This window comes from Leptonotus elevatus, chromosome 3 (assembly GCF_054856555.1).
Source record: "Leptonotus elevatus isolate MCC_2025b chromosome 3, RoL_Lele_1.0, whole genome shotgun sequence".
NCBI classification, from domain to species: domain Eukaryota; kingdom Metazoa; phylum Chordata; class Actinopteri; order Syngnathiformes; family Syngnathidae; genus Leptonotus; species Leptonotus elevatus.
This window is the reverse complement of record NC_141241.1, coordinates 29,782,676-29,798,608: the sequence shown is the minus strand read 5'-3', so window position 1 is coordinate 29,798,608 and position 15,933 is coordinate 29,782,676. Positions and strand designations below refer to the sequence as shown.

At 39.1% G+C, this 15,933-nt stretch overlaps 1 protein-coding gene and 1 pseudogene across 4 annotated transcripts in view; both read left to right on the top strand.

The window, feature by feature from the left end:
* Nucleotides 1–15,933, top strand: part of tmc3 (transmembrane channel like 3) — a 191,466-nt gene that overhangs the window by 50,370 nt on the left and 125,163 nt on the right. For 3 of the 4 annotated variants that reach the window (XM_086071899.1, XM_086071898.1, XM_086071900.1), the window contains one exon: nucleotides 12,248–12,323. In XM_086071899.1, coding sequence (XP_085928025.1) covers nucleotides 12,248–12,323 — 76 coding nt within the window. Of the gene's footprint in view, nucleotides 1–12,247; nucleotides 12,324–15,933 lie in introns of those variants that run through there. The other variant, XM_086071901.1, reaches the window with a different exon arrangement.
* LOC147178142 (uncharacterized) lies at nucleotides 1,730–4,441 on the top strand (annotated as a pseudogene).

Sequence of the window (15,933 nt, the reverse complement as noted above, 5' to 3'; positions counted from 1 at the left end):
TATTTTTCGCTGCAGTGGAACATTCTAGAAAAAAGCCCCCCCATTCTTAAACAACAGATAAATATGGCTTGACGGTGTTCGATTTGTGTTGTTTTTACAACTTTCTCGATGAGGCTCTTATTGAGTTATATCAACAGATTGCTTTGTGGTATCGATGAGTGCACGGAGGATTACAGAGTTTAAAATTCCTACTACCATCACGTTAAAAGAAGACACCCGCTGTAATTGCGTGATGCTATCTAGCCAAGCTACAATGAAACGGGAGGACACAGGCCGACAGAAGGGCAAGTCGCAGGTGCATAATCATCCGAAGAGGATCATCATCATCAGTCTGACCCTACAAGTAAGTTGTACCTGCAAAACTTTCTAGTTTTGATGTGATGTGATGATGTAGAGTGCGTGCTAAATACGATGCCAACTTTGCATATTAATGAAGCATAGCTTGCGATGTGCTTCATATTTTCTTGCTTGCTTTTGTGTTTGTGACCTGTGATCCACAAAATACATTGGCTACCTGTACTCAAAACATTTAACAAGATATTACAGAAACAAGTACAATCTAAATTAATTACCTGGAGCATAAATGCTTCGCAGTCAACATGCACAAATACATGTGTTACATTTTTATTAAAATAGAACAAAGTATATGCTTTCCAAATGTCATACATATGCCATTGTACAGTATATTTGGAGTGTGTCATGTATTAAAAAAAAAAACCCTGCATATCATGCCTTTGAACAATTTAAGTCCAATGCAATGTTAATTATGTTTTTCAGACTGACAGAGTGCATTGTACAGCATGACTCACCTCCAGCTGAGCTGAGCTGGACACCAGACACGAGGGAACCATTCTTACTGAACAAGTACGTCCTCTTACATGATAATTACAACAATATAATTATCTTGTGACAAAAGGGTGGGTAGTAATCAATAATAGAAACTCAAGTACATTTACTTTTGAAATTTTTAAGAAATCATACTTTAAGTGTACAGGCGTTTTTAGTTCTCTTCCCACACTGAGTAATTTCTGACAAGTAATCAAACCTGCATGTTACATACTTTTCTACTCTTGAGTTAACTTTCTACTTCATTCTAAATGGCTTTAAAGTAGCATTGTTCTAACTTGGGTAGATTTTTTAGTCTACCCACTTTTTTTTGTTATCTGTTTGTATTTACATAGTGCCCCCCCCCCCCCCCACCCACCACCCCAGCCCCAAGAGTCTCAGAAGTCATGCTACATTGTTCGTCATAAATACCAGAGCTAAGTGTAATGTATCACAGGTAACTGCAGTCAATTGCATTCAAGTGATTACGTTTTTATTCTGCCACAAACCAACATCAAACATTCATTTATGCATGTTTTCAGAAATCTGTTAACACCATTGTGCTGGAGTACAGCAGTGCCAGTCTTCTCTGATGGACCACCTCAGGAAACAGATGGAGGATGTGCTAAAGAAGCATTCCGGAAATGCCTCAATTCAACTTCAAAGGGATGCCCTAGAAGTATTTGATCAGTTTATTGATCTATTTGCTGAGGTGGCAACAACTTTCCAACAGGACAGTATAATTAAGAAACAGATTGGTTCTTTGGAAGCAGAGGAAATTCCCATTGCTCAAATCTTATGCAGGAAAAGAAGTGCAGACAACTCTATCAAGAGCAAACAGTTTCATTATGTGCCCCTAGTTGAAAGTCTAGAGCAGTTTCTGTCACATCCTAAAATATGGCCAATGGTTCAAGAGGGTCCTAAAAAGTGCAATGAAGGATTTGTTTCTAACATTATTGATGGTGATCTTTTCAAGTCACATCCTTTATTTTCTGTCAAACCAGATGCACTGCAGATAATTCTGTACACTGATTTGCAACCCCCTTGGGTTCTGTGCTTCAAAAAACAAGTTGCTGATGGTATACTACACATTAGGAAATATACACCCAAAGTACAGGTCAAAATTGTCTGCCATTGTCATTGTCTTCGACAGTCCGGAGTGGACCCCATATTGAACAGAATTAAGGAAGATTTGGACAAGTTGCACTGTGGTGTTGAAATCCACCCAGCTGATGGAAAGAAAACAGTATAAGGCGCAGTGGTCTCACTCTATGGAGACACCATTGCACAGCATGAAATGTCAGGTTTTAAAGAGGGGGTTGGCTTCGCCTTCAGTAAATGCAGACACTGTGAGTGCTCTTTTAAGGACATGCAGGGTTTTTTTTTTTTGTTTGTTTTTAATGAGGATGCATTTACTAAAAGGACATTGCAAAGGCATGTGAGGGAATGTGATGAGATAAAAAAAGGGCACAAAGACTTGCTTTGCAACAGTCTTAAAACAATTTATGGAATTAACAGACAAAGTATGTTGGTGAACTTTCCACTCTTTGATATCATTCAACAAACACCACAGGACATCATGCACGTGATCCTGGAGGGCATTGCTCCACTTGAAATAAAATGTGTTATACTTGGTTGTTCCTACTCCCCTCTAGATACTAGAGATCGACCCACACCAATATCTGTCAGCACATTAACATCCAATGACAACAAGCTAAAACAGTCATCAGGTCAAATGCTTTTGAGGTTTTTGCTAGGGCTGGGTATCGATTCTAATTTCCTCATTCTGTTTGATTTCGATTCACAAGAGTTTAGTTCGATTCGATTTCGATATGTTCTGATTCGATTCACTTCAATTCAATCTGATATTGAATAATTGTGGGACATCAATCCTTAAATATCAAAGACAGGATAAAAACTCCACAAACATTAAATTCAAAGGAGGCAGTAGCTGGTAAAATGATTCAGTTTATTAATGAAAGTAACACGTTATAATGACTTAAGTGCTACACAAACATTGACATCAGCAAAGATGAGATAAAAATATTTTCATAATTCTGATTAATTCATTGTAAATTGTAAACTAATTAATTGTAAAAACATTTTGAATTGTCTTAAGGTGCAATAAGTCAATGTTTGCAAAGTGCCTCAATGTTTGCAAAGTGCCTTGCCCAAAAACACAACAACACATGACTTGGGGAGAGCAGGGATCGAACAGCCGACCTTCTGGTTACTGAACGACCGTCAAAATTAATTTTTTCATCATCTCTTGTGACAGTGTCAGTTCTTGTATACTACACATACATGCAGTGAATAAGTTGATGTATGCTTAATGCTTATCTTCTTGTGAAAAATTAGTTGAACTTGATCATCACGATCATGTCGCCTGTCATAGGGCTGGCACTTAATTGCTGTGTTCCACTCAACACATGCGTATGTTTTTTCCTGTGTGTGACTCGTTTTTAAAACAAGGATCCTCACTGCGGCTTGATTGTCACATAGTAGTCTAGTTGCACATCGTATTGGGGGCGTTAATATCTTTATTATGTACTGAAAGCCCTCATTCTCCACAATGCAGTATGGCTTAAGTCTTTAACAATAAACCAGGTTATTAAGGTTGTTAAAATAAAGCAATTAAAAAAAAGTCAAAGTATATTCCATTTCAATGTGCACAATGTAAGAGTGGACTTATTTTTTGTTAATGTATGTTACTTATTTATTATATCCTTGAAATTCTAATGTTATGTTATAAAGTAGTTAAAATTGAGGTTTTGCATTTTGATGTGAGGGAATGAAGGAAATATTGTTAGGAGATGGAGCTTGGGGTGTTTTTGTTAACTTTTATTATGAAGTAATTTGATTATTAACTCAGGGTTGTTGTTGTTTTTTATTTTTTATTTTTTTTAGCAAGTAATGAGTATCTATAACTAATTGTTTTTATAAAGTAACATTCCCAACACTGCGATTGACACATTTGACAATTTGTTCCCCATTCTAAATTCAAAATGTTAACTCATTTATTTCACATTGAGATTGATTTTCAACATTCCCACAATTGCACTTTTTCACCAATATTATTTTGCCTAGTTCTATATAATTAACTATCAATCAATACAATTAAAAATCATACAATGCATGCATTTTTGCCACTATCTTCCAATAACATTCTACAATATAATTTAATGTCATTCCAAATCATTTAATACCATTTGACATAATTTCATATATTTTTTCTATTCAGCATTCACAGGCAATTTCTCCAGAAATTGCTTCATCTAGTTTTTAATCCTATCCAACCTGGTCACACCCAAAGACAACCTCAACATCTTCATTACCGTGACCTCCAGCTCTGCTTCCTATTCTCTCTTTAGAGCCACTGTCTCAGAGCCATACATCATGGCCGGCCTCACTGCTGTCTTGTATATTTCGCCTTCATCCAAGCAGAGCCTCTTCTATCACATTAAACACCTGACACTTTCCTTCATCCATTCCAACCTGCTTGTATTTGTTTCTTCACCTCCTTACCCCTCTCACCATTGCTCTGAACCCTTTAAAGTCCCCCACCCTCACTATCTCTTCTCCCTGTAGCCTCAGTCTTTCTCCTCTGCCCCTCTGATTCATGCACATCTATTCTGTCTTCTGCTAATCTTCACGCCTCTCCTTTCCAGCATATTTCATCACATTTCATCGCAACACATATCATATTTACAGCACATATTATCACATTTGTCCACCAAACATGCATATGCGTATTTGACACACAGAATCTGTGATTTCATCAATATCTTTGTAATTGAATTTGGACATATTTTGAGAACAAATTTAGAACCTCCACAGACCATGCACAATGCACAAATAAGAGACAGACCTTCAATTAATACGTCCACATAGGTTGTTTTGAAATGTGCCAAATTACGACCAAGAGTTTCGTATTGTAGTTTAGCGACCCCTATCGGCCATGTAAATAGCGAAAAAATAGTAAACTGAAACATAACACACGTTTCTGGGTTTCGAACCCGGGTCATCTGGTCGGAAAACGCGCGTCTATCCAACTAAGGTAGCAGGCCAGTAATTATTTAAGTGTTGACTACATGTTTTGTAACGTCAACCATACTACAACTTCAGCCTTACTAACCCCAACCATTAGTGTCCCATGTGAAGACGTAACTTGTACAACCTCACTGAAAGCTGAATACAGGAAGTCCTCAACTTACAAACACAATGGGTTCTGAGAGGTTGTTTGTAAGTCGAATCACATTAAATTTTGTTTCAAAATCAAATTTTTGATTTTTTTTTTTTTTTAATAAAATAAAAATGTCTCCTCCGTGAGCTGGCACCTTACCGTGGTGGATGATCCTAGGAGCTATGTTGTCTGGGGCTTTATGCCCCTGGGTGCATGGTAGTTCGCCCAACCAGTCTACATGTGTTTTGTGGATTTGGCGAAAGCGTTTGACCGTGTCCCTCGGGGAGTCTTGTGGGGGCTGCTTCGGGAGTACAGGGTACTGAGCCCCCTGATACGGGCTGTTCGGTCCTTGTACGACCGATGTCAGACTTTGTTCCGCATTGCCGGCAGTAAGTCTGATTCGATCCCAATGAGGGATGGACTCCAACAAGACTGCCCTTTGTCACCGATTCTGTTCATAGCTTATATGGACAGAGTTTCTAGGTGCAGCCGAAGCGTTGAGTGGGTCTTATTTGGTGGCCTCAGTATAGCATATCTGCTTTTTGCCGATGATGTGGTGCTGTTGGCTTCATCAAACCGTGATCTCCAACTCTCACTGGAGCTGTTAGCAGCCGAGTTTGAAGCAGTTGGGATTAAGATCAGCACCAAGGCGTCCTCTCTCCGGGTCGGGGAAGAGATCCTTCTCCAAGTGGAGGAGTTCAAGTATTTTGGGGTCTTGTTCACGAGTGAGGGCAGGAGGGAGCGGGAGATCGACAGGCGGATCGATGCAGCGTCTGCAGTGGTGCGGGCTCTGTATCGGTCTGTGGTGGTGAAGAAGGAGCTGAGCCAAAAGGCGAAGCTCTCGATTTACCGGTCGATCTACGTTCCTACCCTCACCTATGGTCACGAGCTGTGGGTTGTGACCAAAAGAACAAGATACAAGCGGCCGAAATGAGTTTTGTCCGTAGAGTGTCCAGGCTTTCCCTTAGCGATAGGGTGAGAAGCTCGGGCATCCGGGAGGGACTCAGGGTTGAGTTGCTGCTCCTCCGTGTGGAGAGGAGGCAGTTGAGGTGGCTCGGGCATCTGGTTCGGATGCCTTCTAAACGCCTCCCTGGAGAGGTGTTCCGGGCATGTCCCACCGGTGGGACGACCCAGGGACGACCCAGGATACGCTGGAGAGACTATGTCTCTCGGCTGGCCTGGGAACGCCTTGTGATCCTGTCAGAGGAGCTAGTTGAAGTGGCGGGGACAGGGAAGTCTGGGTTTCCCTCCTAAAGCTGCTGCCCCCGCGACCCGACCCCGGATAAGCGGTAGTAAATTGATGAATGGATGGATGAAAAAAAAATGAAAAAAAATGAAATTATATATATACATAAATTACATAAAAAATACAATCATCATACAAATCCATCAATCAATCCATTATCTGAACCACTTTTCCTCACAGTAAATAAAATATATTTTTTTACACTGTACATAGGAGTTATTGAGTTGAGTTCATGTGAGGCTGCTGAAGTAGAAGGCATTGTTGGGTGTAACTGTTTTCCGACTAACTGTGAAGTGCACATGAATGTGATTGCCATCAACTGAGTCATTGAGTTAACATTGCGACCGCCGAGTCAGATTCAAGGGATTTCGAAGCTGAAGAGATATTGTACGTTTTGCTACGCCGATGAATAAGACGACTGAGGGCTGCTTCTCATGAATATCCTCCAGGAGAGTCTCTGAAATGTACTCATAGTGTGGCGCCAATATTGGGTGTATGAAGAGTGCGTGCGCCGTGGCTCCTGTGCCGTGCATCGCTGGACAGGGAGGTAGTTGAAATGCGCAAATAGTGCGGTGCTGCTGCTTGGCGGGATTGTGGCAGAGGAGCATTACAGTATAGTACTGTATGAATTTATGTCAACACATAAATAATTACTACCCTCTTAGCTCAGTAAGATAGACGTTCGTCTTCCAACCAGATGACCTAGTTCCGAATCACAGTAACTCCTTTAATGGGTAAGCTTAATCTACAATACGCTCTACTTGGTTGTATTTTCGTGCATGGTAAAATTACCAATTTGGTCGTATTGTTGGAGGACTTGTGACAAACAATAAAGGATCAGCTTTTGAAAAAAACATTAAACACATATTTTGCCCAAGATGCACAACTTATTGAAGCTAAAGTCATTTACCGTATTTTCACGACTATAAGGTGCACTTTAAAAGTCTTAAATGTTCTCAAAAATCGGTGGTGCGCCTAATAGTGAGGTGCGCCTTGTGTGTGGACCAAGGTTCAAAATCTGACTGACTGTGAGAGGACTTCCCGCACACATTGCTTATATACAAGAAAGGCGGACCTGACTGAGGACAGACATGAGAGCACGGAAGAGTCAACTTGGTGGCGAGTTCTCCAGACCCTTTTCTCCCTCTCCTTCTCCCCCTGCCCCACCTCCCACCCCCACGTGTTCGCTCTGCCAATTGTGATTTGTTGTGTTCAAACTTATGTCATGGCACTAAAGCATGCATGTTCAGTGAGCTTGTGTCTTCTTTTTTTCTTGTTTCAGAGCTTAACTAGCCACTTACAAGTTAATTGTTTGATTGACAGCTCCCTCCAAAACAGAGCGGTCGGTCTCCTCACGCAGGGAGTGAGGGAAATGGAACATCAAATGCATAGGGGTGTCCGGGCTAAACTACTACATAGAGTAGTGTATTGTTTCCTTTTTTTTCCTTTCTTTTTTACATGCTTGAACAACATGCACTTACAGCAACAGACATAGCAAAAGTCACTTTGAAATCTACACAGTGTAGCTAAACAGATCACACCACATACTAAAGACACCAGATTTTTCCCCACGCATCATCTTTCCTTCCTTATCTCCGTCACTCAAATGCGCACATCTCTCAGCCGCTGTGAAAAATAACGTTCGGCAAATGACGAACACAGCTTTACCAAGACTGGGAGGCAGCACCATGCAAGTTATGCCACAATTTGTCAATGGATTGTGAATGCTTAGGCAAATGCAAAAGCCGGCATAATTTCTGAGGACATGACGAGACTGACTCTGACAATGAGACGGCGTGTTTGATGGAGAACTTGACCAGTTGTTTGTTTCTGGTATAGAAGATCATGAGGACTATGACTGATTTGTGGATTAGGATTAATCAAAAGTAACCCGAGTACATTGTTATATACTTCAAGTCCACTGAACTCACTGTTTACATTGTTACTTCAACCGAACTCAGTTTTGTTCCATCACTGCCTTTTTTAAAACATGCGCTAGCACTAGCATATGTTTTAGCATAATAGCATGCTATCATATGTTTTGAGCTAGAGTATGTTTTGACCGTGCGTGCGCCCAATAATGCCTTATGTGTGCGTTAAACACAGAAATAGCACCAATAACTGTAGGTGCATTTCCATTACCCTCAGTTTTGCGCAAAAGGCAAGTTGCGCAAAAGCAAGCTGGTAATGGAAACACATGATTTTCAAAAAAACTCTCAAATATCGCAAAAAAGTTTTTACGCTCTCATGAGGTGTTTTTTGAGACGTGTCGAAATAGAAGTATTTCACAAAAGTGTAATGGAAAAACTTTTTGCTCATTCCCAGTCATGTGACCCCCGCCACGGAGAAAAGGAAGTAGGAAGTATGGGGCCACTCACTTTCGTGTCGGAGCTGCCTCCGAAGGGGATAACAAGGATTTTTAAGCACAAAGCGATTCAGTTATCGAACCAATATGCCGCCGTTCAACGCACGTCCCATATCGTTGCATGAGAAATGCAAACGAGCGACATACAGCGCACATCGTCGTTGAAATCCATCCGTCCGCACCATAACACGAGTTATAAGCGCGCGCGCGCACGCCAACACCAAATGGCCAAACCCGCCCGATGAGGGGAGGGAGATGTTTTTAAACTAATATTAACAACTCCGGGCGTCTGTCTTCCATAAACATCATGAGCACCTCGTACAGAACTGCGAGATCCCGCAAGACGGAACATTACAAGAATTGCTTCTCAGAAGCGAAAGGCTCTTCAATGGAATCACCGGCAAGTCGACATTGTACTTTATCTAAATAGTACAATATCGCTTTTATTTTTGCTAAAAACTGTAATGGAAATGCAGCTTGTGACTGCGCCTTATAATACGGTGCACCTTATGGTCGTGAAAATACGATATATAAATACTACTAATAATTTTAGAACTTTATGTGCATTTAATAACTTAAATCAAGAATTTGAGTAATTTCCTAAATAACCGTGAAAATAACACTTCTCACTTTCACCCTCACTCCGTTCAAGTGCTTGTATGTGTGTATGTACTTTACTTATGGGAAGAGATTTGTGTCAAAATTATTCACACAAATATATCTGCGATTTTCACATGTGTCAAATAAAAAAACAAAACAGTATATGCACGATTTTCATATGTTTCTTTCAGGTCCACAAACATAGTCGCAATTTTCATGTGTTTTTCAGACCCACAAATACTGGATATCCGTAATTTCCACTGTTTGTTAATGTTGTGTATGCATCTATCATGACTTACTATTTGTAAATGTTCAATTTTGCTTGTGAGTTGTTGAATGTTTAAGTCTGCCCTGTATGTGAATATCTTAACAACAGTGTGACGTTTGTCTCAACAATAAATGCACTTAGCACTTGGAAATGTAAAGTGCATTATAAATACAATTTATTATTATTATTATTATTATTATTATAATAAATGCGCATGCCCGCCAATCGACAAATGTGCATTCAACAACTTATAAGCAGAAATTAACATTTACAAATGGTAAGTGAAACACGTGAAACTCACAAATATGTTTGTGGATCTGAAAAACGTTAAAATTGTGCATGTATTTGTGGATCTCAAAAACCGTGAAAATCACGGATTATTTGTGAATTTAAAAAAATTTGCGAGGATCACAAATATATTTGTGTGAATAACTTTTAGTGTTTATAACGTGCTGTCTGTTGGCTTTATCTCCTGCCTTTGCCTCCTGATATAAGAAGCAAGATACCTGATAATAAAGCCAATGTCATGGCACCAATGAATGTGTTATAACAGGTTCCTTTGTAATTTGTTTGTCATAAGAAATATATGGTCCTAAATTTTTATTTATTCTACTGATTTCAGTGTAACTGAGAACCAAATGTCATATTTTCTCTTTAATCTTTTTTTTTAAATTGTTTTTATCAATGGCTTTAAATTGTGCATGTACAATATTTTAACATTTATTTACAACACAAAATCCACAATAACTAACTTCCTCATTATGGGCCCTGTTTTTATCAAGAGTTAAAATTGATAATGTTTTTAATTATAACTCTTGATAAAACAGAACCCAGAACATATAGACATGCCATACACACATACATATCCACAATGAATAGAAGGCATATAACTTTGGATCATGTTGAACATTTTAATTAATGAACGTATTTGAACATTGAAACATTGAAAAATAAATTGCCATTTCAATTACATTTTTAGCTGGTAATGATGTTTGTGGAAGCCCCCTACGACGAGAGCATAGACGACAATTTCATCCGTGGCCGTGATTGGTCAAAAAAAAAGTTAGGGAGACGTGCACAAGACCGCATCGTCCAATCAGCTCGAAGTATTGTACAGCATGCCCCGCCTTTCCCAAGGAAATCCTAGTGAAGCAGTCCCAGATTTTTACTGTGGAGAACTCCCTTTTGCCAGGTTATGGATTTCCTGTATATAAGCAATATGTCGGCAGAAATGGTTCCAACAGACACTCAAGCGGAGAGCTTACCGAAGGCGCATGACAACATTTACAGATTTTGGAACTCGGTGCACACAAAAGTCACACGTCATGTCATTGAACACTTTTAAGTGTGTTTTATAGTCGTGAAAATGTGGTAATTAAAAAAAGAAAAGAAACGTAATGAGAACCGAACCCATGACATTGCACTTACAAGACAAACGCCATAACTGATATACCACGGATAAGTACATATTCAGTTGAGCAGAATTGGTCCTTTTACTTCTCACATGATTCACGGCAGCACTGGTGAGTTGCCGGTCACGGCAATATCCATACGAATGGCCGAAAAGTACACGGACATCAATTCTTATTCTGCAATTCTTGGCTTCTGACACACCCATAACCGGTGAAAACTCACGCAGCCACCAAGGAGGTGTGACCCATTGAGTATACGTGCAAGTCTTGTATTGTGGAGTTTTTCTGGAACATGTGAATTCCATAGAATCCATCCATGTGGAATATATTCCACACTTCAAATGTGAAGTTGACTTGCAAATGGATCCGGAAGTCATTTAGTCAAGCTTACAGAAATTGTATTTGCTAAGTAGAAATAAAAAATAAATATCTTTGCATGAATAGAACATCAGCGTGAATTGTGTGTTGGAATCAAATTGTTAACCTCTAATTGGGGAGATCAAACTCCAAAACTAGCTGATTTACATAAGTTTTTGTTCACTCAATAAATTAACCAAACAGATGGGGTGCTCCTAGAGGCAACAGAGAGGACTTGCAGGCAGTCTCTCGAGTTGTATACAATGTTCCTTGAGAGATCCTAATTTATGCTACAGTAACCACCACCAGCACACTGGCATCTTCTCACCCTCTATATTTCTTATTTAACAACCATAAAACTCCACAGCCAACTCTCCTAGATGATTCCATACCTCCACAGGTGTTTCACCACAGCCAACTACCTTTCCACTTTTCGTCCTCCCTTACTAATGGTACCTTTTACTATTCCTTCTCTCATTTTTCCAATTCATCAACTCCTCAAAGCATTATTTCCATATATCCAGCACATCACTGTTACCAGTCGATACATTTCCATCTCTATCTTTAATCAGCCTTCTGTACATTGTTTACATCTCTATCTCTGTGTCTGGGTAACCTGTAAAGATCTCTCTCACCTTCTTAACTGTCTAACCTTGCATACCTGTCATCATGTGCCTATTTTTTCAATTTTGCTACCCAAACGCGCCGAAAGGTGGACATTGTTATCGACGTGAATTCACGATTAACGTAAGTGCCCAGCTCTGGATTTCATGAGGGATGGGACTGCAGCTTGAAATCCTTTTTTTTCCCACAGAACTATCATCATTGTCCTACTATCATTGAGCAATCACATAGTAACATCTTTTATATTAATATTAAAAACGTACAGCTATTACAGGTAGAGGAGTTTAGAGATTATTCCCTCTATTGATTTTAGATGTATAATTTTTATTTTTAAGATGCTTAATGACCATTATGTTGTATTTTCCAGGCATGCCAGAGAGATAGTACTGAAGTATGAGGGACGCCTGACAAGAACCAGAGGCTATCAAACAGCAGGAGCTGATGTATGTACTGTATACAATATTACAATCACACTATTTATAGCTTTACATTAGTTGTCATAAACAGCCAGACAATCATGTGTTTCCCAAAGCAAAACATACCAATCAGGTGGGCACAGGCACGATGCCTACTTTGACCATACATATAGAAGAAAACTAGGGAAGGGACACAGGATCATGTTAACTTGTAACATGACTTGGTGTCAGGGTTACCCTGAAGAATTGTAGATACTCCCAATAAAGTATGCACCGAATGCAGTGTTGGGAATAACGGTGTTAAAGTATGATAGCATTACTAACGGCGTTAATTTTGTAGTAATGGAGTAATCTAATTTATTGTTTTCCCCATAAAAGAAGCAACTTTATTATCGTTTCTGCCAATGCCAAGTTAATAGTAGGGATGTAACAATATCCAAACATCACAATACGCAGGGTTGGTTTTAAAATGTATTCCGTTACAGTTACAAGTTACCTGCTAAAAAATTTAGTTAGTAACGTCATCCAAGTACCATAATATTAAAGTAATGTAACTTGATTATTTTGGATTACTTTTGGATTACTCCAATATCAAGTATGCTCATGAAGACAAAATAAAAATAAATATCACCACAATATATATTCTATACAATGTACCCTGCTATTTGCAGGTGATAGGGACCTGGGGCAGCCTACAAATAGCAAAAATCCTTGTGTAATTGAAAGCCATTAAAAACCATGTAGGCTATAGATGGGCTGATTGATAGATTGATTGAAGGCCATATCCTGTTTTCGAGCTGTCTCTGAAAGCAACCACACTTCACAGTTTAGATAGACAGCTAGGCGGATAGATGGACGGATGGACAGGTAGATAGATAGATAGATAGATAGATAGATAGATAGATAGATAGATAGATAGATAGATAGATAGATAGATAGATAGATAGATAGATAGATAGATAGATAGATAGATAGATAGATAGATAGATAGATAGATAGATAGTAACCCAACCAGATTAAGTGGAACGGGGAGGAAAGGGACAAAATATGCTTTTGAAAGCAACATATCCCATGGTAGCTCATTTTACCCACATGCACGCATTAATAATGAGAATGACGATGTTTGACATTAATTGCAAAATTAACTTTTATCCCAGTCATAAGTTTAGCTGTGTATATATTGTGTATGATGTTTAAATAGTGAATTGGTGGGAGGAAGATTTGTTTGGAAGGTGTAACTCACTTTATGGTTGTAGGCTAGCAAGAAGCTGCAGCGCGTAGCATGCCGCTGTACTCTCAGCTCAAACTTTCAGTCCTTCAGCAAGCTGAGTAAATTCCAAACAGTGAATACCGCTCGCCATTTCCTCCTCTCGTCCGTGAAGCTTTTTTAAACTGCCCGCATTTTGAGGACATAACTAGCCAGTTCCCCACCTCCCCAACATGTACGGTCTCTCTCTCTCTCTCTCTCTCTCTCTCTCTCTCTCTCTCTCTCTCTCTCTCTCTCTCTCTCTCTCTCTCTCTCGCACGCGCTTTCTCGCTTTGTCTCTCTGTATATATATACATATATATACATGCATACGTTGTTCATGTCAAAATATTGGGGTGATTTTTTTCCCATTTTAAATTATGCAAGTAATTAACTGATTAGAAAAGTGGATGAGCGATCAAAAAATGTTGAAGACGTCCTCAAAACATTAATATATATATATATATATATATATATATATATTTGTGCTGTCAAAGTTAAAGCTTTAACTGACTCTTAGTCTTAGAATTTTGATTTATAATGATTAATCACTTAATTAAAAAGGCTTTTTAATCAACATTATTTGCCCGCCAAATTTGAAGAGCACCTGTTATGTGTTAATTCTTTTGACAATGTTATTGAGGATGTCTTCAATTCAGTTTAGCTTCCACAAGCGCGTCGTCTGACGGTAGAAATTGGTAAATTTGAGGATTAGTTATGTACTCTACAAATTATGGATAACTCAAATGAGCAGCAACGCTGAAGTTGGCTATACCGTTGCGCTCCTGTCTATTAGCCTATATTATCAAACCTAACACCCAATTGCATTTTCTGGCCTGAAGATGGCAGTGTTTTAACATTTTTTCATTGGCGAAGACGCTGGTTTCCTTGTTGCCTTCAATTAAAAAAAAAAAACACTGATTTTAACCTGCTCTCATTTCCCCAAAATCAAAATAGCATGATAAGCAAGAGTTTCTCTCCTGTGTCACACTCAACACTTTTCAAATAAATCTAACTTGTATCTATATATTTGAGTGTTCTTCTTTGCTTGTTATTGACGTGCTAAACTGTGGGTACAGATTGCTAAACTGTGGGTACAGATTGCTAAACTGTGGGTACAGATTAGCAACAAAAAAAGTTTTTTCACACCCTGGCACTAGCGGGGCTCCGTGCTATTTACATATTAACCTAACATATTTTTGTATAAAATATTAAAATAACCATGTTTAGCCATACCTCAATCTACAATGCTGACATTGAAAATAATGGATTTGAACAAAATGAATGATAATATTGTCATTCATTATTGAGGAAAAGTTGTTGATTTAAAAAATAACAACTCAGATTTCATGGGTGCAAAAGTATGTGAACCTTTCACTTAATCAGACATTGCACCTTTTGCAATGAGAACTTCATCCAAACACTTTCTTTAGTGACTTATCAGTCTTTCACATCTACTTTGGGGGATTTTTGCCACTCTTCCTTGCAAAATGCAGCCAACTGAGAGAGGTTGGATGGGCGTCTAGCATAAACTGCCCGCTTCAGGTCCCGCCACAGTATTTTGAAATAATTTAGGTCAGGATTTTAACTGGGCACACTCAGAACATGAATCTTGTAGTTCTTCAGACATTCCTTGGTTGTATTGCTGAAATGCTTTGGATTATTGTCATGTTGCATTATCCATCTTCTGCCAGGCTTTAACTTCACAAAGAACGGCTTCAGGTTATGTTCTAGGATTTCACAATATTCCTCTGAATTCATGATTCCCTGGACTATGTGAAGTTGTCCTGAGGATGGAAAACCGACCCAGAACTTAACATTCTCACCACCCTGCTTTACTGTCGGGAGCAGTTTCTTTTGCTGGTATGCAGTGTTGACTTTTCACCAAACATGACTGTTTTAGTTGTGACCAAACAGTTCAATTTTGGATTCATCTGTCCACAGAAGGGACTTCCAAAAAGCTTCAGGTTTGTCCAGGTACTCTCTAGCAAAGTTGAGATGGGCAGCTTTGATCTTTTTTTGTGAGCAGAGGCTTCTACCTAGCAAGCCTTCCATGAAAGCCTTGTCGATTGACTTTTTTTCTGATTGTTGAAGCATGCCAACATGTCCCAGATGCAGCAAAGTCTGCAAATCCTTCGATGTGATACACAGGTTGGCTTTCACCTGAATTATCATTTGTCTTGTGGGTCTTGCTGATATTTTAGAAGGTCATCCCCTTCTAGGTTGGATTGTAGAAATTTTCAGTGTTCTCTAGTTACAGATTATCTGCTTCACAGTGGAATGATGAAGCTAAATTTTTTTTAGATGACTTTATAGCTTTCCCCAGACAGATGTGCTGTCACTACCCACTTCCTGAGGTCCCCTGAGATTTCTCTACCTTTTAGCATGACT